The following is a 23,539-nucleotide window of genomic DNA, read 5'->3' as shown; positions in this document are numbered from 1 at the left end:
TTATCACCCGGATTGGAGGGGCTCTCACCCCCACCCCCACGCCCCGCCGACTAGCCATCTCCTTTTCTGGGCCAGTCCCGTGTCCACGCCTCCCTCACCCTCCAGTCCCCCAGAGGGGGGACCCCCGTCCCGACCACCTCTTCTGTGTCCCATTCCCTTTCGGCCAGTGCAGCAGCAACCCTTTTTTCCCCTCCTTCCTCCCCTCCCCTCCCCCCACTAGACACCTGTCTAGCTTTTTTGCTCCCCCCATGTCACTCCCTTAAGTCAGCTGATGCCTGCTGACCCCGGCTTCCCCCGCCGTCCCATTGACCTCCCCGCGTGGGAGTCTCTCAATCCATATGCATTCCTTTGTTCCCCTTCCCGCCTTTCTTCCCGCGCGCAGGAAACCACCCCGCGCTTTCCAAAGCCCGCTCCGCCCCCTCTGGCGCAGCTCCTGCCTTGTCTCTCTCCCCCAGCCCATGTAACATTTCCTGCGCGTGATTGACCCCCTATATACAACAACCATCGCACATCAAACCCCAAAACATCCCCCCCACCCTCACAAACCCTCAGTTAGAGTCCAACTTTTCAGCTTGTACAAAGGTCCACGCCTCTTCAGGCGTTTCGGAGTAATAGTGTTGGCCCTTGTATGTGACCCACAGTCGCGCTGGCTGCAGCATTCCGAATTTCAATTCTTTCCGGTACAACGCCGCTTTGGCCCGGTTGAAACCCGCTCTCCGCTTTGCAACCTCCGTGCTCCAGTCCGGGTATATTCGGATCTCTGCATTGTCCCACTTACTGCTCCGCTCCTTCTTGGCCCATCTCAGAACCCACTCTCTGTCCGTGAACCGGTGAAACCTCACCACCATCGCCCTTGGCGGCTCATTTGCCTGGGGCTTCTTCGCCAGCACCCGATGTGTCCCGTCCAACTCCAGCAGCCTCGAAGGGGCCTTCGTGCCCATCATCGCCTCGAGCATCGTGCTCACGTATGCCCCGGCATCAGCCCCCTCCACTCCCTCAGGGAGACACAGGATTCGCAGATTCTTTCTCCTCAACTTGTTCTCCAGGTCTTCGAGTCTTCCCGCCCACCTCTTGTGTAGCGCCTCGTTCTGCTCCACTCTCACCGTCAGGCCCACGAGCTCGTCCTTGTTCTGACTGACTCTTTTCTGTGCCTCCTGGATCTTAGCTTCGTGGGCCTTCTGGGTGATCCCGAGTCCTTCAATTGCCGAAAGCATAGGCGCCAACATCTCCTTGCGCATCTCCTCGTGCTGCTCCTCGAAGCAGCGCTTGATGAACTCCTGCAGCTCCCCTTTGTCCCTGGCCGCCGCCATAGCCGCAACCGGAAGTCGAGAGGGAATCCTTTTGGCAGTGTTCGCTTCACCAGTCTGCCCCAAAAAGTCTATGGAAACTCCTGAAAAAGGTCTGAGAGCCCGTTCCAGACGGGAGCTGCCGAATGCGTGACCTACTCCTCCATGGTCGCCACCGGAAGCCACGTCCCTGCTTCTTCAATGGCCTTGGTAGATCTTTTCACAGTTGTTCCCTCTGCTGCTAGAATTCACCTTTGATAGAGTCAAGTCAGATTGCAGCTTTAAGCTTGCCCTTCCCCCGCCTGCATGCTGGAAGAGGCCTTTGTCTATTCCTGCAGCTCAAGCCAAATCTTTTACTGTTTCTGCCGGGTCTGGTAGCCAAAAGACATAACATTCCTGGGGGACATTGTCAGGGGAATGCTGCAGTCTTCTTCCCACACCAGGAAATGTCAAACAAATGCCGTGGGGGCCCTGTAAAAGAGCCCAAAAGTCCGTTCCAAGTGGGAGCTACCGAATATGCGACCTAGCTCTGCATAGCCGCACCCGGAAGTCTCTGTCTATCTCAACCTTGAACATACTTAACCCAGCCTCTACAGCTCTCTGTGGTAAGGAATTCCACAGATTCACTATCCTCTGAGAGAAGAGATTCCTCCTCATCTCTGTCTAAAATCATGAACCCCTTACTCTGAGATTATGCCCTATGGTCCTAGTCTCCCGCATAAAGGGGAATATCTCTCAGCATCTACCCTGCCAAGCCCCCTGAGAATCCTGTTTGTCTCAATAAGGTTGCCTCTCATTCTTCTAAACTCCAATGAGTACAGGCCCAATCTACTTAACCTCTCCTCAGAAGAAAACCTCCCCATATCTAGGATCAACCTAGTGAACCATCTCTGTACTGCCTCCAGTGCCAGTGTATCTTTCCTTAGATAATGGACCAAACTGTTCACAGCATTCCAGATGTGGTCTAACTAGGGCCTTGTCTAGTTTTAGCATGACTTCTCTATTTGTATACTGCATTCCATTTGAAATAAAGGCCAACATTCCATTTGCCTTCCCTATTACCTGCTGAACTTGCTAGTTTTTTGTGATTTATGCATGAGGACCCCCAAATCCCTCTGTTCTGCAGCTTTCTTTATTCTTCCTACCAAAGTGCATAACTTCACATTTTCCTACAGTACATTATATCAGCACGGTAGCACAGTGGTTAGCACAGTTGCTTTACAGCTCCAGGGTCCCAGGTTGGATTCCCGGCTTGGGTCACTGTCTGTGCGGAGTCTGCACGTTCTCCCCGTGTCTGCATTAGTTTCCTCTGGGTGCTCTGGTTTCCTACCACAGTCCAAAGATGTGCAGGTTAGGTGGATTGGCCATGCTAAATTGGCCTTGGGTTAGGTGGGATTTCTGGTTTACGGGGATAGGGTGGAGGTATGGCCTTAAGTGGGATGCTCTTTCCAAGAGCCAGTGCAGACTCGATGGGCCGAATGGCCTCCTTCTGCACTGTAAATTCTATGATTCTGTGATCTGCCAAGTGTTTGCCCACTCACGTAACTTGTTTTTACCTCTCTGTAGACCCTTTGTGTCATCCTCACAACTTGTCTTCCCACCTATTTTTGTGTCAACTGCAAACTTGGCAATAGTACTTTCACTTCCCTCATCCAAGTCAATAATATATATACTGTAAATAATTGTGGCCCCAGCACTAATCCCTGTGGTTACTAGTTACAGGTTGCCATCCTAAAACTTCCCCTCTTATCTCAACTGTCTGTCTTCTATCAGTTAGCCAATCCCTTGCAACACCATGGGTTTTTATTTTATTAAGTAGCCTTTCATGGTACCTTATCGAATGTTTTTTAGAAATCCAAGTGTATAACATCTATTAGTTTCTCTAGTATAGTTATTGTATTAATATCCTCCCCCACTTTTGCCTCTTTATTATTTAATATTTAGGGAATGTAATTGATGTCTTCCACTGTGAAGACTGACGCAAAGTATTTGTTTAACTCCTTTGCCATTTCCGGGTTCCCCCATCTCATTCTCTAAGGGGACCATGATCACTTTGGCCACTGTCTTCGTTTTCACATATTTAACAAAGCTCTTAATGTCTGATTTATATTACTTGCTAGTAGGTGTGGCATGGTGGCACAGTTAGCACTGATGCTTCACAGTGTCGAGGACCCGGGTTCAATCTGGTCCGAGGTCACTGCCCATGTGGACTTTGCATATTCTCCCTTTGCCTGCGCAACCCTCACCCCCACATCCCAAAATATATGCAGGAACGGTGGATTGGCCATGCTAAATTGCCCCTTAATTGGGAAAAAAAGATTTAGTTAAATTTATATTAAAAATATATTACTTACTAGTTTCCCCTCAAAGTTTATCTACTCCTATCTTTTTTTGGTCATCTTTTGTTCTGTTTTTTTAATTTCCCAATCCACTGTCTTACCACTAATCTTTGCCACATTGTATGTTTTTCTTTCAGTTTTAATACTATCCTTAATTTCCTTAATTAACCATGGTTGATTTATCCCCTTCCTAGAATTATTGTTCCTCACTGGGATATATCATGAACTATTTTCATAAATGTCTGCCATTGTTGATCAACTGTCTTTGGTGGACATTAGTGAACCAGACAGGTTTTTATGATAGTTTCATGAGACTAAATTTCAAGTCATTAAATATAATGAATCCAGGTACCCCGGGCATTAGCCTGGGACTCTGTTTTACTCGCCCAGTAATATTACTATAATGCTATAGTCTCCCCCATGTGGAGAAAGCTTTTTCAGAAACAACAATATCCCACATTTGACATGTGACTAAAACTGGTCATTCGCTGGTATTACTCACCTCTCCCCCAACCAGGCTCTCTCGGTTATGTACTATACCCCAGCTGGCAATGCCAATTGCAACAATTTGTCTTTTCTTGGATCTACTGGTCATTTTACAGTGTCGCACCGCCTCTCCAACATGCTTCATCACCCCAGTAAAGGAACCTCCTGTGACAATCCATGCCCCTGGGAGAGAAACATGAGGTTAATTGGTACAGGTCACACAATGCCATCATGAAGCAGTCACATGATCAGAATACACTCATATGGTCCACAGGCTGGGGCCCTCCAGAGGACAGCCACCAAAGTCATCACATAGAGCAGGGTGTAGCAGTCAACAGACTAGCTCCACCTTTGTTGTGGATGTCAGGCATGTACCAAGACGTGGGAGTGACGCGCTGTTTGCTGGCAGCAGGATTCTCTGTCCCCGCTGTTGTCAATGGGAATTCCTATTGAAGCCACCCTATGCTGCCTGGAAACCCATGGGAGGACTGCGCTGCCAGCAGGCCCAGAGAATCCCGCCAGAATCAACGGCTGAGGTGGGGTACAGGCGGTTAAAATGAATGTGTTGCCGCGATTTCTGTTTATTTTCCAATGCCTGCCGATTTTCCTGACAAAGGCATTTTTTAGAGAGATTGAAGGGATGAGTACCTCGTTCATATGGGGAGGGAAGGTGGCCAGAATTAGAAAGGTGCTACTACAGAGAAGAAGGCAGGCAGGGGGTTTGGGTCTTCCGTACCTGATGTATTATTACTGGGCGGCGAATGTGGAGAAGGTGCAGAGCTAGGTCAGAGGGGTTGACTCCCAATGGCTCAGAATGAAGGAGTGTTTGGGTAGGGGGTCGGGATTGAAGGTGCTAGCAACAGCGCGGCTCCCAACAGCCCCAGGAAGATACTCAGGGAGTCCGGTAGTAATAGCTTCGTTGAGAATTTGGAGGCAGTTTCGACAGCACTTCGGGTTGGGTCAGGGTCAAGGGAAATGCCGATTCGGGGGAACCTTGGATTTGAGCCAGGGAAGTGGGATGGAAATTTTCGGAGATGGGAAGAGAAAGGAATTAGGACACTAAAAGATTTGTTTCTTGGGGGTCGGTTTTCAGGATTGAAGGAGCTGGGAGTGAAGTATGGGCTGGACCAGGGGGAAATATTTAGAAACATGCAGGTTCGTTCGAGACGTTTCCAGAAAGGAGATACAGAGCTTCCCAGTAGAGCCGGCTTCCGCATTGCTGGAGGAGGTGCAGACGACAGGGGGACTGGAGAAGGGGGTAGTTTCGGTGGGTTACGGGGCTATTTTGGAAGAGGAGAAGGCACCGCTGGAAGGGATCAAAGCAAAGTGGGAGGAAGAGTTGGGAGAGGGTATGGAGGAAGGGTTCTGGTGTGAGGTGCTCCGGAGGGTGAACGCCTCCACCTCGTGTGCGAGGCTGGGGCTGATACAGCTGAAGGTGGCATATAGAGTGCACCTCAAGGCCGAGGTTGAGCTGACTCTTTGAGGGGGTAGAAGATGTGTGTGAACGTTTGGGGGGGGGGCTGCAAATCACATTCATATGTTTTGGTCCTGTGCAAAGCTGGAGGATTACTGGAAGGAGGTTTTTAGGGTAATCTCTAAAGTGGTGCACGTGAAACTGGAACCGGACCCTTGGGAGGCAATATTCGGGGTGTCGGACCAGCCGGGGTTGGAACGGGTGCAGAGGCAGATGTTGTAGCCTTCGCCTCGTTGATCACCCGAAGGCAGATCCTGTTGTGATGGAGATCAACCTCTCCACCCTCTGTCCTGGCGTGGCGGAAGGACCTGCTGGAATTCTTGACTCTTGAGAAGGTCAAATTTGAACTGAGGGGAAGGATGGAGGGGTTCTACAACTCATGGGCATTATTCATTATGCACTTTCGAGAATTGGATTACATCGAACATTAGTGGGGGGGTTTGGAGGGTTGGAGGAGGGGGACTGAATGTGATAATGGTGACTATGGGTGATTCCTGATTCCTTTTTGTTATTTGTTTATGTTAGCATGCGGGTTAATGTTTGGGGGTTTGGTGGGAGGATGGGATCGTTGTTATTGATATGGGGATTGACATTGCATTCGTTACTGATTATTATTTATTGTTGGGTGTAAATTTGGGAGAAAATGTAAAAAAGGAGGAGAATAAAAATATTTTTAAAACAAAAAGAATCAACGGCTTGAAAATTCTGGGGCTGGATTCTCTGCCGGTGGGATGCTCCATTTTGCCAGCAGCCCCGGGATTTCCTGATGGCGTGGGGCTGCCCCACAATGGGAAACCCTATTGACCAGCCGGCGTAACGGAACATCCCGCCGGCAGGGTGAAGCAGAAATGTGGCGCGGCGGGGTGGAGACAATTTGACTCAGTAATTGAAATTCAATATCAAAATTGCAAACAACAGTAACTTGTGAGGTGTTGGTAATGCTGAGAGGAACTGTGAAAAAATAAAGTAAGACATCAATAAACTTGCAGAATAGGTGTGTAAGTGTAAAATGAATTTCAACACAGGTAAGTATGTGGACATAAATTTTAGTCGGAGGGTTTTTGGAAAATTTAAATGGGGTGGAGAAACAAAGAGACCCAGGGGTACAGATTCACAAATCATTAACATTAGCAACAAAGATTAACAAAGCCCATAGAAATGCAAACAAAACACTGGAGTTCATTTCTCATTTGAATAGAACTAAAAAGTAGAAAGTTTGTGTTAAATTAATAAAGAATCTTGGTTAGACCATTGAAGTATTGTGTGCAATTTGGTTTCACAAAAAGGACATAGAGGCATTAAAAAAGATGCAATAAAGATTAGACGGATGTTACCAGAACTGAGGTAAAAATGTCAGGAAAATTCTGAACTCTTTTCTCTAGAAAAGAGAAAGCTAAGTGACTGGATTGAGTTCTCCAAAATTCTGAAATGGCATGGGAGAGTAGGCAGAGAAAATATATTTCCATTTGTGGGGAATCTAAAATGAGGGAGCCAAAGGTTAAATTACTCAATAATAAATCCAATAAGGCATTCAGGAGAAATGTCTTTACTCAGAGAGTGCATAAAATAGAAAACTCACAAGGAGTAGTTGAGGTGAGTAACATGAAGTGCATTTATGAGGAAGCGGCATAATTACATTACAGAATAAGTGAAAGGGACACTCAGTAAAGTGCATATTCCGTAACACTGTTTTAACATTATTACAATTACGTAGCACTTACTCGCGTCTTTTCCCTGTCTAGTTCATGCTGTATAGCTACAGCTGAAAAATATTTTTAATAATCTTTATTAGTGTCACAAGTAGGCTTACATTAACACTGCAATGAAGTTACTGTGGAAATCCCCTAGTCGCCACATTCCAGTGCCTGTTCAGGTACACTCCTGAGGGAGAATTCAGGATGTCCAATTCACCTAACAAGCACATCTTTCAGGACATGTGGGAGGAAACCGGAGCACTCGGAGGAAACCCACGCAGATCCGGGGAGAACGTGCAGACACCGCACAGACAGTGGCCCAAGCCGGGAATCGAACCCGGATCCCTGGCACTGTGAAGCAACGGTGCTAGCCACTGTGTTTTTATTAAGGGTTTCCATCTCACTGAGGAGGCTTCAGGCCAATATATATACAACAGCCTGCTCTTAACATTCTGCTCACATTTTGACAGCTGTGACAAATCACACACAGCAGCTGAGATAATTCACAACATTCTGAAACAATTATCAACATTCTAAAGATATCAACCCCAAAACATTCTAAATAAAATAAGTTAATTTTCCCATCTCCCAATGTTAACAGATCCTTTTAAATAAATCTCAGGGTCCTGATCCAGACGCAGATTGATGCCAAAAATGAATTTGTTCTTTCTGGGACCACACCTTATCTGTGCAACAAGTTCTGTTGAAATTGGTCTCTACGTTTTTGAGGGGTATTGTTTGTACACAAACAAGCGGACCATCAGACAAAATGTTGCCTCCACCCACCTTCAATGGCAGAGGCAATAAGGAATGGAAAGACAGATCAGATGAAGTCGATGCTTATACATGTTGGGCTGAATGGTCAGTTTCTTTGCTGTAAGTTCTTGGTAATTCAGTGGAACATTTAAAAATGCCGGTTTTGTCATACCTGTAGATTGTGCCACTTTAATGAGCCCTCTGCGAAACATGAACCTCAGGCTTGGTTTCAGATGAAAGTTCTTTGCCCCTCCGGTTACAGAAATGAGAAGATGTGGAGGATTTAGTCCCCAATACTTTGTCATGAGATGGTACAGTGTCATGGGGGCAGTGTTATTTGAGGCTCGGACATACTAGAAATAACAGCAGAGAACAAAAGTCATTAATTAATAGGGTCATTAACTCTAGTTTGTCATTTTGCAGAGGATTTATCAAATGACCCGCAACGAACTGGTTTTCTGATTAGAAGGAAGTATGCGCTTCCAAAAAAGAATCCTATCCAATTTGAAATGTTGACTCTGGATGGGATTCTTCGGCCTCCCAGCGCGTGTTTCTTAGCAACGGGATGCAGCGCGCCATTCGCTGTTGGTGGGATTTTGTACTCCCGCCGCTGTCATTGGAAATTCCCATTGAAAGCCACCCCACACCACCAGGAATCCGACGGGTGAAAGTGCACAGCTGGTGGGACCAGAGAATCCAGCCAGCAGCGAACGGTCGAAGAATTCCGGCCTCAGTTTGTCTCTTCACAGATGTTGCCAGTCCTGCTGGTTTTTCCAGCATCTTCTGCCTTTATTTCCGATTCCATGCATCTGTGGTATTTTGCTTGTTTTTTGTGTGAATATTTTTATTAAAGTTTTTTCATTTTACATTTAACCACAAGACACAACAAATCCCCAAAATCTAGTACAGTGCACTGATCATTATTCCACATATACAACAGAAAAGACCAGCAAATACTCAGACAAATCGTTCAGATGATCAATCGTTGTAGTTGACGTCTGCTTTCATACGGATAATGAAAGGATACCAGAAAGTGTGGGGATCCCAAGTTAACAGGGTAAAGCCATGAGCTCATGGCGCCATGGAGCATGCCATCTTTCACAGGACAACTAAAACAGAACTACACAATATAGGGGATCCCAATCAAGTCCTGGCTCAACATCCCATGACCTCGAAGCAACGAAAGGATACCTCAGAAAAAGGGGAACAACAGGATCCTGCCATTGGTACAAGACAAGGCATGGCAGTGTACATTCCCGTTTACAGGAACAATAAGCCCAGGATTCTGACACCAGGCCAAAACTCGCAACGTGACAGACACCACTCCTCTCTGGCTAAATCAGAGGCACCGTTCAGGCTCCCCCCATCACTGACAAACTTAAATCATTTTGCACTGAGGAAACCCCACTGACAAGGAGAAGAAAAATCTTTGAGACACCCATCAGCAGGATATCTCAGAGGGAGATGCAACTCTCCACCCCCCGACTTGATAAGGGAAACCCTCTAGAATTAAATACAACAAATCAGAGGCTGTATCAGTGTCTCCCTTACCCAGATAAAGAAAGGAAACCCCAGAGAGAGAGCAACACTCGGATTAGCCAATGAACATTAAACAAGGTCTAGCAACATACACCTTTGCAAAATGGATACCAGGAACAGAACAGGATAACCTCACAAGAAACAGGACATTGCCTCCTGCGGGGAGCCCAAACCGCAAGAAGGAGGACAATCTGGAAGTTCCTATGTAAGATCACTTGGAGTAGGGTGGCTTTCTCCTCCATCCAGCCTAACCCCCAGTAATAGAAAGACTTTAACAATGCTGAACCAAAGCACTCAATCACACTCAGGCCTTACAGCCAACAGATTCTTACATCCCCAGTGGAGCCAAATCCCAAGGAAGAGAGTAGTCCAGAAGCCCCAACAGGGGACATTTTAGGGGAGGGAGACCTACTCCACCACCTAACGTAGTCTTCACCTGATCCGGATAAACAATTACTACTCCTCTAACCTACTCAATCAGACTAAATTAAGATCAATGACACACTAGGCCAAGGACACTCACATCACTCTTATACATTGAACAAAACAAACTACCCCTATCTCTAGGCACCCCAGAGGCATTAATGCAACTCCACCCATTTCCCCTCATCAAAGAAACCCTAAGAACAGGATGATATGCCCACCATACATTCTTTTTTAAAATTCATTTGGATGGCTGAGCCAGCATTTATTGCTCATCCCTGAGGGCATTTAAGAGTCAACCACATTGCTGTAGATCTGGGGCGTCATTCTCCGACCCCCCAGCGGGTTGGAGAATGGCCGTTGGCCGCCGTGAATCCCGCCCCCGCCGGTTACCGAAGTCTCCGGTACCGGAGATTGGGCGGGGGCGGGAATCGGGCCACGCCGGTTGGCGGGCCCCCCCGCTCGATTCTCTGGCCCGGATGGGCCGAAGTCCCGACGAGAAATTGCCTGTCCTGCCGGCGTAAATTAGAGTAACTATTTACCGGCGGGACAAGGCGGCGTGGGCGGGCTCCGGGGTCCTGGGGGGGACACGGGGCAATCTGACCCCGGGTGGTGCCCCCACGGTGGCCTGGCCCGCGATCGGGGCCCACCGATCCGCGGGCGGGCCTGTGCCGTGGGGGCACTCTTTCCCTTCCGCCTCCGCCACGGTCTCCACCATGGCGGAGGCGGAAGAGACTCTCCCCACTGCGCATGCGTGGGAAACTGTCAGCGGCCGCTGACGCTCCCGCGCATGCGCTGCCCCGACATGTCATTTCCGCGCCAGCTGGCGGGGCAACAAAGGCCGTTTCCGCCAGCTGGCGGGGCGGAAATCCCTCCGGCGCCGGCCTAGCCCCTCAATGTTGGGGCTCGGCCCCCAAAGATGCGGAGGATTCCGTACCTTTGGGGCGGCGCGATGCCCGTCTGATTGGCGTCGTTTTGGGCGCCAGTCGGCGGACATCGCACCGTTTGGGGAGAATTCCGCCCCTGGAGTCACATGTAGGCCAGACCAGACCAGGTAAGGATGATATTCCCTAAAGCACATTAGTGAACCAGATAAGTTTTACGACAATGGTATCATGGTATCATTAGACTTTTTCACCATCTACCATGACGTGATTCAAACCCGGGTCCCCAGAGCATTACTCTAGGTCTCTGGATTACGAGTGCAGTGACAATACCACAGCTCCACTGCCTCCTCTTGGTCCCATGAGCCAAGTAATCAAGTGACCACTGTCGCTACCCGCGCAACCAAGTAAATATAAAAGACCAACCCCCAAGAAAGGCTAGATATCCAAGGATTAACTGATCATACCCAGGCCTTCACCCAAACATAATTCCCCCACTCATTTTTTCAAAAAAAATAATTTTTATTAAAGTTTTCACAAAATATCAACAAAATGTGAAAGGAACCCAATATAATTAAATACAAAACAAAAGAACCCAGTGCCCCCTCCCCCCTATACATAAATAATAAATTAACACCCGCCGAAACACATAGCAAACATATATACCCCCTCAGATCCCCCAGTATAGACAAACAAAAATAAAATAGAACCCCCCCCCCCCGGGCTGCTGCTGACCATTGTCTACCGTTCTGCCAAGAAGTCTAAGAACGGTTGCCACCGCCTGAAAAACCCTTGCACCGATCCCCTTAAGGCAAATCTCACCCTCTCCAATTGAATAAACCCCACCATATCGTTGATCCAGGATTCCACGCTTGGGGGCCTCGTATCTTTCCACTGAAGAAGAATCCTTCGCCGGGCTACCCTGGATGCAAAAGCCAGAATACCGGCCTCTTTCGCCTCCTGCACTCTCGGCTCCTCTGCAACCCCAAATATTGCGAGCCCCCAGCCCGGTTTGACCCTGGATCCTACCACCCTCTACACCGTCCTCGCTACGCCCTTCCAAAATTCCTCCAGCGCTGGGCATGCCCAGAACATATGGGCGTGGTTTGTTGGGCTCCCTGAGCACCTAACACACCTGTCCTTACCCCCAAAAAACTGTCTCATCTTTGTCCCGGTCATGTGTGCCCTGTGCAGCACCTTAAACTGTATGAGGCTGAGCCTCGCGCACGAAGAGGAAAAGTTCACCCTCCCAAGGGCATCTGCCCACATCCCCTCCTCGATCTCCTCCCCCAACTCCTCCTCCCACTTACCTTTCAGCTCCTCCACCGAGGCCTCCTCCTCCTCCTGCATCACCTGATATGTTGCCAAGATCTTCCCCTCTCCAAGCCACACCCCCGAGAGCACCCTGTCCTTGCGTGGCGGCGGCAGCGGGAATTCCACCACTTGCCGCCTGGCAAACGCCCTTGACCTGTAAATATCTAAAGGCATTTCCCGGGGGGAGCCCGTACTTCTCCTCCAACTCACCCAGGCTCGCAAACTTCCCATCCACAAACAGGTCCCCCCAACCTTCTTATTCCTGCCCTGTGCCACCCCGAAAACCCTCCATCTATTCTCCCTGGGACAAACTGGTGGTTCCCCCGTATCGGGGTCCACACCAAGGCCCCCAATTCCCCCCCTGTGCTGCCTCCATTGCCCCCAGATTTTGAGGGTAGACGCCACCACCGGGCTCGTGGTATACCTCATTGGAGGGAGCGGCAGCGGCGCCGTTGCCAGCGCCTCCAGACTCGTACCCTCACAAGATGCTGTCTCCAGCCTCTTCCATGCCGCCCCCTCCCTCTCCATCACCCACTTGCGCATCATCGCCGCATTGGCAGCCCAGTAATACCCGCAGAGGTTGGGCAGCGCAAGCCCCCCACCCCCCACCCCTCCCATCCCTCCTCCGCTCCAGGAATACCCTTCTCACCCTCGGAGTCCCTCGCGCACACAAACCCCGTTTTGCTCCTGTTGACCCGCCTAAAGAAGGCCTTCGGGATAAGAATGGGGAGGCACTGGAACAGGAACAAAAACCTTGGGAGCATCGTCATCTTGATTGACTGCATCCTACCCGCCAAGGACAGCGGCAACGCGTCCCACCTCTTAAGCTCCTCCTCCATTTGCTCCACCAGCCTCGTGAAATTAAGTCTATGCAGGGCACCCCAGCTCCCGGCCACCTGGACCCCCAAATACCTGAAGCTCCTCTCCGCACTTTTTAGTGGGAGCTCGCCAATCCCCCTCTCCTGGTCCCCTGAGTGAACCACGAACAACTCGCTCTTCCCCATGTTGAGCTTGTACCCTGAGAAATCTCCGAACTCCCTGAGGATCCTCATTACCTCCAGCATTCCCCCCACCGTGTCCGCCACATATAGCAGCAAGTCGTCCGCATAGAGCGACACCCTATGCTCCTCCCCACCCTGCACCAGCCCCCTCCAGTTCCTCGACTCCCTCAGTGCCATAGCCAGCGATTCAATCGCCAGTGCGAAGAGCAGGGGGAACAGGGGACACCCCTGCCCCGTCCCTCGATGCAAGCAAAAGTACTCAGACCTCCTCTTGTTCGTGGCCACACTCGCCATCGGGACCTCGTACAACAGCCTAACCCACCTGATGAACCCCACCCCAAACCCTCCCCAAACCCGAACCTCTTCAGCACCTCCCACAAGTACCCCCATTCTACCCTATCGAAGGCCTTCTCAGCGTCCATTGCCGCCACTATCTCCGCCTATCCTTCCCTCACCGGCATCATAACGTTCAGGAGCCTCCGCACATTCGCGTTCAACTGCCTCCCCTTCACGAACCCCGTCTGGTCATCATGGATGACCTGCAGCACCCAATCCTCAAATCTCATGGCTAAGACCTTCGCCAGCACCTTGGCATCTACATTTAACAACAAAATCGGCCTGTAAGACCCACACTGCCGGGGATCCTTGTCCTGCTTCAGGATCAAGGAGATCAGTGCCCGGGACATCGTCGGGGGCAAAGCCCCCCCCCCCCCTCCCTTACCTCATTGAAGGTCCAAACCAGCAACAGGCCCAACAGGTCCACACATCTCTTGTAACATTCAACCGGGAAACCGTCCGGCCCCGGTGCCTTCCCCGCCTGCATGCTCCCTATTCCTTTGGCCATCTCCTCCAGCCCAATCGGGGCCCCCAATCCCGCCACCAGTCCCTCCTCCACCTTCGGGAACCTCAGTTAGTCCAGAAAGCGGCCCATCCCTCCCTCCTCCAGTGGGGGCTCGGACAGATACAATTCCTCACAAAAGTCCCTGAAGACCCTATTGATGCCAACCCCACTCCGCAACACACTCCCTCCCCTATCCTTAACTCCCCCGATCTCCCATGCTGCGTCCCACTTCCGAAGCTGATGCGCCAGCATCCGATTTGCCTTTTCCCCATGTTCATAAATCGCCCCCTGGGCCTTCCTCCGCTGCACCTCCACCTTCCTGGTGGCAACAGGTCGAATTCGGCCTGGAGGCTATGCCTCTCCCTCAACAGTCCTTCCTCAGGCACCTCCGCATACCTCTTGTCTACCCTCACCATCTCCCCCACCAGCCTCGCCCTCTCCCTCTCCCTCTGCTCCCTCCTCTCCTTGTGGGCCCTAATGGAGATCAGCTCTCCCCTAACCACCGCCTTCAGAGCCTCCCAGACCATCCCCACTCGGACCTCCCCGTTATCGTTGGCCTCCAGGTATCTCTCTATGCTTCCTCAGACCCGCTCGCTCACCTCCTCGTCCGCCAACAGTCCCACCACCAAACACCACAACGGGCGCTGGTCCCTCTCCTCCCCCAACTCCAGGTCTACCCAATGCGGGGCATGATCCGAAATGGCTATCGCCGGGTACTCGGTATCCTCTACTCTCGCAATCAGCGCCCAGCTCATAACAAAAAGGTCGATCCGGGAATAGGCCTTATGAACGTGCGAGAAGAATGAAAATTCCCTAGCCCCCGGCCTTGCAAATCTCCAAAGGTCCACCCCTCCCATCTGGTCCATAAACCCCCTCAGCACTTTAGCCACCGCCGGCCTTCTACCCGTCCTAGACCTGGAGCGATCCAGTGCCGGATCAAACACCGTGTTGAAGTCCCCCCCCCATTATCAGACCCCCCACTTCCAAGTCCGGGATGCGACCCAACATGCGCTGCATAAAACCCGCATCGTCCCAGTTCGGGGTGTACACATTGACCAGTACCACCCTCTCGCCCTGCAGCTTGCCACTTACCATTATATACCTGCCGCCATTGTCTGTCACAATGATCGACGCCTCGAACGACACCCTGTTTCCCACCAAGATCGCCACTACCCGATTTTTGGCATCCAGCCCCGAATGAAACACCTGGCCTACCCACCCCTTCCTCAATCTTACCTGGTCTGCCATCTTCAGGTGTGTCTCCTGGAGCATGACCACATCCGCCTTCAGCCCCTTCAAGTGCACGAACACCCAGGCCCGCTTGACCGGCCCGTTCAGTCCCCTTACGTTTCAGGTTATCAGCCAGATCAGGGGGCTACCTGCCCCTCCCCCGCCGACTAGCCATAACCCCTCCACGGCCAGCCACGCGCCCGCGCCCCACGGCCAGCCCGTTCCCCACGGCGGCAGACCCCCCTCCCAACACCCTCTACTCGCTCCAGCTCCCCCTTGACCAATCCAGCAGCAACCCGGTTACACCCCCCCCCCCACCCCACCCCCCCACCCCCCACCCCCCCCCCCACTAGGACCCTTCCTAGCTGCATTGCTCTCCCCGTTGCACTCCCGCAAGTCAGCTGACTCCTGCTGACCCCAGCCACTCCCGCCTCTCCTTCGACTCCTCCCATTGTGGGACTTCCCCTCCTCCTCTATTACCCACCCGCAGGCTCTCCGCCTCCCCCTTCCATCCCAAGCGCGGGGGGAAAAAACGCGCTTCCCCGGCCCTGCCTCCTCCAGCCTTCAGCGGGGGAAAAAGCCCACGCTTTCCACCTGCCTGGCCCCGCCTCCTCTGGCGCAGCTCCTTTTACAGGCCCAGTCCCCTCACCCCCGACTCGGGCCTCCCCCTCCCCCGCGGGGCCCCATCCCCCCTACCGGCCATCCACACCCTACTCCGTTTACTTGCCCCCCTCCAAGAACCCACCTGACAGACCCAACCAAAACAGTGCCCAACCCACCCTAACCACCCACACCGAACCAAAAATTAACAAGAACGAAGAACCCCCCTCAAAATGTAACACAACATCAACAATTCCCGACCCTCAGTTTGTGTCCAGCTTCTCGGCCTGAATAAAGGCCCACGCCTCTTCCGGGGACTCAAAATAATGGTGCCGGTCCTAGTAGGTGACCCACAGACGCGCCGGCTGCAACATGCCAAACTTCACCCCCTTCCTGTGCAGCACCGCCTTCGCTCGATTGTACTCGGCCCTCGTCTTCGCCACCTCTGCACTCCAATCCTGATATATTCGAAGCTCCGTGTTCTCCCACCTGCTGCTCGTTAGCCTTGGGCCTCCTCGCCAGCACTCTATGGGCCCCTTCCAGCTCCAGGGGCCCCTGGAAGGACCCCGCTCCCATCAGTGAGTTTAACATGGTGACCACATAGGCCCCCACGTCCGACCCCTCCAGCCCCTCCGGGAGGCCCAGGATCCGCAGATTCTTCCGCTTCGACTGATTCTCCATCTCCTCGAACCGTTCCTGCCATTTCTTGTGGAGCGCCTCGTCTGCCTCCACTTTTACCGCTAGGCCCAAGATCTCGTCCTCATTATCTGAGATCTTTTGTCGGACCTCGCGGATCGCCACCCCCAGGGCCGTCTGGGTCTCCAGCAGCTTATCAATAGAAGCCTTCATTGGCGCCAGCAGGTCCGCCTTGAGCTCCCTGAAGCAGCGCTGGATAACCTCCTGAGCCCACTGCATTCACACTGCCTGGTCCCCGCCCGCCGCCATATTGCTCTTCTTCCCTCGCACTTTCTTTGGCTTCACCACCACTTTTTTAGTTGCCCCGCTCCTGGTCCAAGCCATACACTGTCGGGGGAATGTTGCAGTCTTCTTCCCACACCGGGAAATGTCGAAAAAATGCCGTTGGGGGCCCTGAAAATAGCCCAAAAGTCCGTTCCAAGCGGGAGCTGCCGAACGTGCAGCTTAGCTCTGCATAGCCGCAACCAGAAGTCTCTATTTCCCCCACTCCTACAGCAACAAAGATGCCAACTACTGAAAAAATAAAGGAACCCAGTCTTTTCCAGGATAAATGACTTGTGTTATGGGCCAAGGTTTGGAAAACTCCAAAGTATATTATGGAGTTTACCTGACATACAACTGTTTATTGATTTTGTTTACGATGAGCACATGGGCCGGCCTTTCAGGTGTTATCCAACAGAGGCCTTAAGCATTTTAATCAAAAACAAAGTTTATTCTACGAATTTAGTTAACATTTTTATAAACCAACATAAATACCCCACACAGCTACAGTTCTCTTATGTATAACCCTTAATAAATTCTCCCTTTTGCTGCAAAGGGAAGAAAATCCCAACGTAGCCATGGAAGAGGGGCAGACAGTCAGGTCAATGACCCCCTCAATCATCCGATCCCTGGAACTGTTGATAGCAAACATTCCCAGGCTCAGAAGCAGTATCATGAGGAGGTCCTCCTCCCTCCCGCCCATAGGTCAGGAGCAAGGGGCTGAAATGCAAACAAAACTTCAACAAAAGATTTTTAAGTAACTAAACAGGAAGTGCACTCTACCACAACCTATATACCTGAGAAGATCCTATCAAGCCTGGAAGAAAGGAAGTAAGAAACTGGAAGCCTGAACTTCAGAAAGGCATTGGCTGGAAGTAATGCATGTAAGCCTAAGATCCCTATTCTGTTTTTAAAATAATATTGTCTTTCCCTTTCCATCAGTCTTTCCCCTCTTTGTGGTTTGTATGTGTGTGTGTGTATAAAAGTGGGGTGAGTTATAAAAGGGAGGGTTTGGGAAATGGGTAGCACATTAGCCAGACACATTTTCTATTTGTTTAATTAAAAATACTGTTTTAAAGGTTACTCATGTTTTAAAGATACAAACCTGGTGACTGTAGTTTAATGGACTCAACCAAAGACCTGTGTATTTAAATAAATCTAATTTCATTGGCGTTGTGACTCCGGGTCAAGTGGGGCTGGAATTGACTGCGTATTAGCCCAGGCGGTCCAAAGATAAGTGATCAGCATGTTGTAGCTGATTCGGAAATTTTTCTGCCCAAGATGATTACTTGTTTTGTGTCCTGATTGGGCACCCAGAAAGTGTGACTTACTCTGCTGTGTTGCCCTTAAAGGGACATTCACCACGCCTGGGAAACATATGTGCTCAAGTTATAGACAGAACTGCAATTAATTTCCATTTAGCATATTTAAACCTCAAATCCATTGACCCCAGGGGATCTTCATGATACTAACAGGAGTGCTTGGGGTAAATGTTGAACCCACAAGGCCATATTTCTGATGCACTGGCAGTTTCTGGTCTTTTCTGGCAGGTTAAAATTCCTCCCGTATGTTTTAAATTGATACAACTGGTGGGAAACGGGTGGCAAAGGGAAGTAAAACAGGCATTGACCTGGTAAACTGATGCCAAAGTTTGTCAAGTGCTAGATAGATGCACAAACCTTCCCAATCTTCTGTCCTTGTCCTTCAAATGTGATGTCTCCGAATGCATCTGTTGGAACTTGCCGAAGGTGTTTTGTGGAATTCCATTTCTCCCCTTGTAAGTGACCCAGGTTAATGGCCTCTTTCGTATGATACTCTTTGGCGTATCCACATTGACATGGTGGCCTTTGAAGAAAAAAACAACAGAAATCTGACAATTTCCTGTAATCAAATTGCAAAATGATACATTGGAACATTGTAATAATGCAATTTCTTTGCCCAGCCAAGCATTCCTCTTCCCAGCTCTCCAATCATATTCATTAATCCTCCTGTGCCCGTCCTCCCCCACTGTCCGGCTCCTCCAGCTCTCTCTCTGGCTCCTCCAGCTCTCTCTGGCTCCTCCTGCTCTCCCTGGCTCCTCCTGCTCTCCCTGGCTCTTCCTGCTCTCTCTGGCTCCTCCTGCTCTCTCTGGCTCCTCCTGCTCTCTCTGACCCCTCCAACCCTCTCTGGCTCCTCCAGCCCTCTCTGCCTCCTCCATCCCTCTCTGGCTCCTCCATCTCTCTCTGGCTCCTCCAGCTACTCCTGCAGCTTCATGCACCCACTGCTTCCCAAGAACCTCAGGCCGGAGATTCAGCGCTTGGGTGATGTTGGTAAGGCAAGTTTATTGTTAACCAGTTTTATGCAAGTTGTGGGTAGGAAGGTCTGTGATTGCATGCAAGATGGGAGAGATTGAACGACAGAAGCGTTAATTATACAGGGCCAAAGGCAATGGTGTTGGGGAAAGAAAAGAAACAAAAGGCTGAATTCACAGGGAAGGAACGTCTTCACTCAGATGCTGGTGGATCTATGGAATTCTCTACCACAGAAGGCTGCGGGGGCCAAGATACTGAATATATTTATGAAAGAAATAGAATTCTAAACTGCAAAGGTGTCAAGGGGAGAATGCGTGAGTATGGCTTTGAGATTGAAGATCAGCCATGATCATATTGAATGGTGGGATAGGTTTGAAGGGCTAGGCAGCACGGTGGCGCAGTGGTTAGCACTGCTGCCTCACGGCGCCGAGGTCCCAGGTTCGATCCCGGCACTGGGTCACTGTCCGTGTGGAGTTTGCACATTCTCCCCGTGTTTGAGTGTGTTTCACCCCCACAACCCAAAGATGTGCAGTGTAGGTGGATTAGCTCGCTAAATTGTCTCTTAATTTGAAAAAAGTGAATTGGGTACTCTAAATTTAAAAAAAAGAAAAAACAAGGTTTGAAGGACTGAATGGCCGCCACCTCTAATATTCTCATCTCTATTTTTCTCCATGTTTCTGGCTGAAAATCAAGAGGTATGAGGGCACTGATACCAGAGGCCCACTCACCATTTTTAAAAACGCTCATTTCAAGGCATTTCGGTTTAACTTGGGATTTTATATGATCTCTTCTATTTGTCATTAGGCATAGAGGAGAAATATTGGGAGTGAGTCATACCAGGTATGAGGAAGCTCTGCAAGGCTGGATGGAAAGACCTGCATACAGGACCTTGGCAGTATGCAGCACCAGAATCTGCGGGTGAGGGAGCAGTTTTCAGTTTTTTAACTTCATTTATTCACTATTTTGAGGATTTCTTAAGAAATAAGGAGGACTTGAGAGGGGCTTGCTGAAGCTTGAGGATCCCACCTGGAGCTCACTGTGCACTCTGAGAAGGTCCCTCCTCTAGTGAGGAGGAGACAGAGAGAGCAAAGGTCCAGGGACAGGCGGACCTTTGGGTCCAGACAGGTGAGGAATCTGCAGCAATGAAAGGGCCTGCGGAAAAGAGACAACAACAACAGGCAGGGGGAGGATGGGGAAGATATTCTCCTGCGCACAGAGCACAAAGAAAGGGTGACCGACCTTCAGCTGTCAGAGCACCAATGTCTTTGCAGACTGTGGGCGTGAGTCAGCGGACTGAAGTTAAAGTGTGTTCAATGGCACGTTTAGTGATGTGTTTCTCAATGGCTGCAGTGGCAAAAAAAACCCCGCTATCCAACGGCATTGCCATTTTTCTTCAATTTGGGGAGTTTCTCCCCGCTGAGGCCGCACTTAGAGGGATTTCCTGCAGGCGAGCTTCAGCAGGAAAGGCTCCTCGCAGAATGGGGCGCCATTTTGTCCAGCAACCTGTATCTTCCCCCCCACCCCACCCCGCTTTCAGGCACCTCCTGCTTTTTCAACCTCTCACCCACCCTTGGGGGTGCCCGCGGGAACCCCTCACAACCCTCCTTCTACTTGGCAAGGCCCCCCCTGGCACCGACCCCTGACAGTGTCAACCTATCACCTGAGCACCTTAGCACTGCTAGCATGGCACCCTGGAAGCACCAAAGTGCCCAGGTGCCAAGGGAATGCCAGGGTGCAACCCTGCCTTCTCTCCAACCACCTGGGGGTCTCCAATGGTCTAGCAGACACCTCAGATGCTGTTACACCTGTTCCATATTTGTGTGGACCAGTACGAAACGGCACCCTGACAAGTTTTCCGAGGCACGGCCGGTGAGTCATGGGCACCAGGTGAATCCAGTGTCTGGCTATTTAAATGAGCCATTAGACTCATTTGAATATTCCAATCTGGATCTCGCCCAGTGAGGGGGGAATTCAGATTGCGTTGGGTGGAGTGAGTCAGGTGACTCGCGCGTGGTTTAGTGCCCGGCGCAGAGCCCGATTTGGGGCTCTCACCCGGTTCATACTTTGCATCCGGATCCACATTGGGATCCGTGCCACTCCACGCTTGTTATTCTCAAGATAACAGTGTCCTTGAACTTCTATGCATTGGGACAATTCCAGTCTTCAGCCATCTTTCAGGTCTCAACACATCATTGCATCAAGGTAGGGGCAGATGAAGGCAGGCAAATTCATTTATATCATTCAGCACATTATGTTGGTCAGGCCAAGATCCAGTGGCATCGCAGGTATAGTTGGATTCTCCAAATAATAATAATAATAATAATCGCTTATTGTCACAAGTAGGCTTCAATGAAGTCACTGTGAAAAGCCCCTAGTCGCCATTGATTCCACTCGTGGCCATCACAAAACCATGTCAAGGGCATCTGGCCATCACATATCCTGGAAGTACTCATAACCCATACATACTTGGGCACCCCCAGGTTATATCAATGTTCTGCCCACCAGGGCCTTTGAATGGCTAGTTTCTTGAAACAAGGGATACCCACTGAAGAAGTTGCTCATGGCTCTGGTGATAATTCTGTGTACAGAGACTGACTACTGATCTGCTTAAAATGAGATTTCAATGCTTAGACCCTGGAGGCGGCTCTCTACAATATTCTGCATCTCATCTCTCACTAATTGTCATGGTCTGTGAGATCTTGCACAACTTGGCACTCCAGAAAGGGAAGGCCCTGCAGAAGATGATCTAATGAAGTGAGTTGCATCCACTGACATGAGTCTCTGAGTTAGTGTGACGATGAAGAGGGGGAGCCATGTCAGTCAGCAGTGAAAGTTGATGTAGTCTTGGGTGGCACAAAGAGACAAGGGGGTGAGTTTCTTATAATGGGAAGATTTAAATAGGAATGTAAAAACATTTTTGCCTCACTCACCTCTTCTTGATGTCTCTAGCGCATCAACACTAGGGCCGGCTGTGCACATGTCAATGGTGAGGCACAATGTGAGGCCCTTCAGAGGGGTCACATAACCACAAGCTCCCTTGATAGTCAATCAAAATTTGAACCAGGGCACCACACACATGAAAAACTAAATGAAGCAAGAGTAACAAGTCGAAGCGACACCACCATTGAATGCAGAATCTACGATAGATATCTGAAAACAATCACCCTGTGAGCCCAGATGTCTCGAGTGAGTCTTCTTAATCCTCTTATTTACGGTATGGTGTGGTGCTCCTCCTCACTGCCAGCTGTGCTGGTACGATTTTAAACATCACCATCAAATCTACTCTTCTCTCCAAGGAGAACAATCCCAACATCACCGATCAATTCCCATAACTGAAGTTTGTCATCCCTGGAACCATTCTTGTAAACCTCTCCAATACTTCCACATCCTTCCTATTATCAATTCTTGTACATCACTTCTGTACTCTCTTCAATGTTTTCCCAGCTTTCCTATAGTGTGGCACCCAGAACTATACACAATATTCCAGCTGAGGTCTAACTAGTGTCTTGTGTAAGTTCAGCATAACCTCCTTCCTCTTGTACCCTATGCCCCTATTAATAAAGCCCAGAATACAATGGGCTGGATTCTCCGATTCTAGGGCTATGTCCCCATGCCTGCCTGGTGGTGTTTTATGCCAGAGAAAACTGGCGCAAAATGGCCACCGATTCCCCGTTTTGCTGGGGGCTAGCAGGACTGCAGCATAGACCATCCAGCTCTAGCTGCCGATACCCCCTGGAGAATTGCTGGGTCCGTGGCTGCGCATGCGGACACGGTCTGCGAAATAGTGCTTCCCCCCTTTGGCTGGTTCGCACGCCCCGGACAATCCACCATAATGCCCCCAGCCCAGTGTAATGCCCCCTGCCTGCATATCAGCCCTTCTCCGACTGTGATGGCGCTGGACTGAGTCCGCAGCCACCATCCCGAAGGATGAGACCATAAGAGACTCACGCCGTCAGGAACTCGGCCAGTCGGGGACGGAGCATTGTGGGGTGGGCCTCAGGCAATGACCTGAGACCGTCAATACATGGTTCGCCTTACTCTGCAAATACGCCGCTTTGGAGGGGGCAGAGCATCACAAAAGCGGCGCCACCCCCGATTTGTTTGTAAACTTTGGGGGGTGTGCGGGGGCGGCGGGGTGGGGGGGAGGGGGGGCGCCACCCTGGCCTGGCCCGCGATCGGGGCCACCGATCAGCGGGCCGGCCTCTCTAGGTGGGGGGCCTCTTTTACTCCGCGTCAGCCCATGTAGCCTTAAGCCATGTTGCGTCGGCGCCAGCGCGGAGAAGGTCGCATCGCGCATGTGCAGACCCGCGGCATCCGTTTGACGCCGGTATCGGCAGCTGGAGCGCCGTGAGTCGCTCCAGTGCTGTGCTGGCCCCCTGTGCAGCAGAGGATCGCTACACTTAGTGGTCCAACGACAGCGTCAA

General features: G+C 50.7%; 1 protein-coding gene across 1 annotated transcript in view; it reads right to left on the bottom strand.

Annotated features, from left to right (window-relative positions):
• The window catches only part of trpm2 (transient receptor potential cation channel, subfamily M, member 2), a 350,526-nt gene that overhangs the window by 274,084 nt on the left and 52,903 nt on the right, over positions 1–23,539 (bottom strand). The window contains exons 5-7 of the mRNA XM_072484225.1: positions 18,504–18,669; positions 8,208–8,388; positions 4,128–4,294 (exon numbers count right to left, since the gene is read on the bottom strand). Coding sequence (XP_072340326.1) covers positions 4,128–4,294; positions 8,208–8,388; positions 18,504–18,669 — 514 coding nt within the window. The remainder of the gene's footprint in view (positions 1–4,127; positions 4,295–8,207; positions 8,389–18,503; positions 18,670–23,539) is intronic.

Source organism: Scyliorhinus torazame, chromosome 2, assembly GCF_047496885.1.
Source record: "Scyliorhinus torazame isolate Kashiwa2021f chromosome 2, sScyTor2.1, whole genome shotgun sequence".
NCBI classification, from domain to species: domain Eukaryota; kingdom Metazoa; phylum Chordata; class Chondrichthyes; order Carcharhiniformes; family Scyliorhinidae; genus Scyliorhinus; species Scyliorhinus torazame.
The sequence above is the reverse complement of the archived record's forward strand: the minus strand, read 5'-3'. Positions and strand labels throughout refer to the sequence as shown.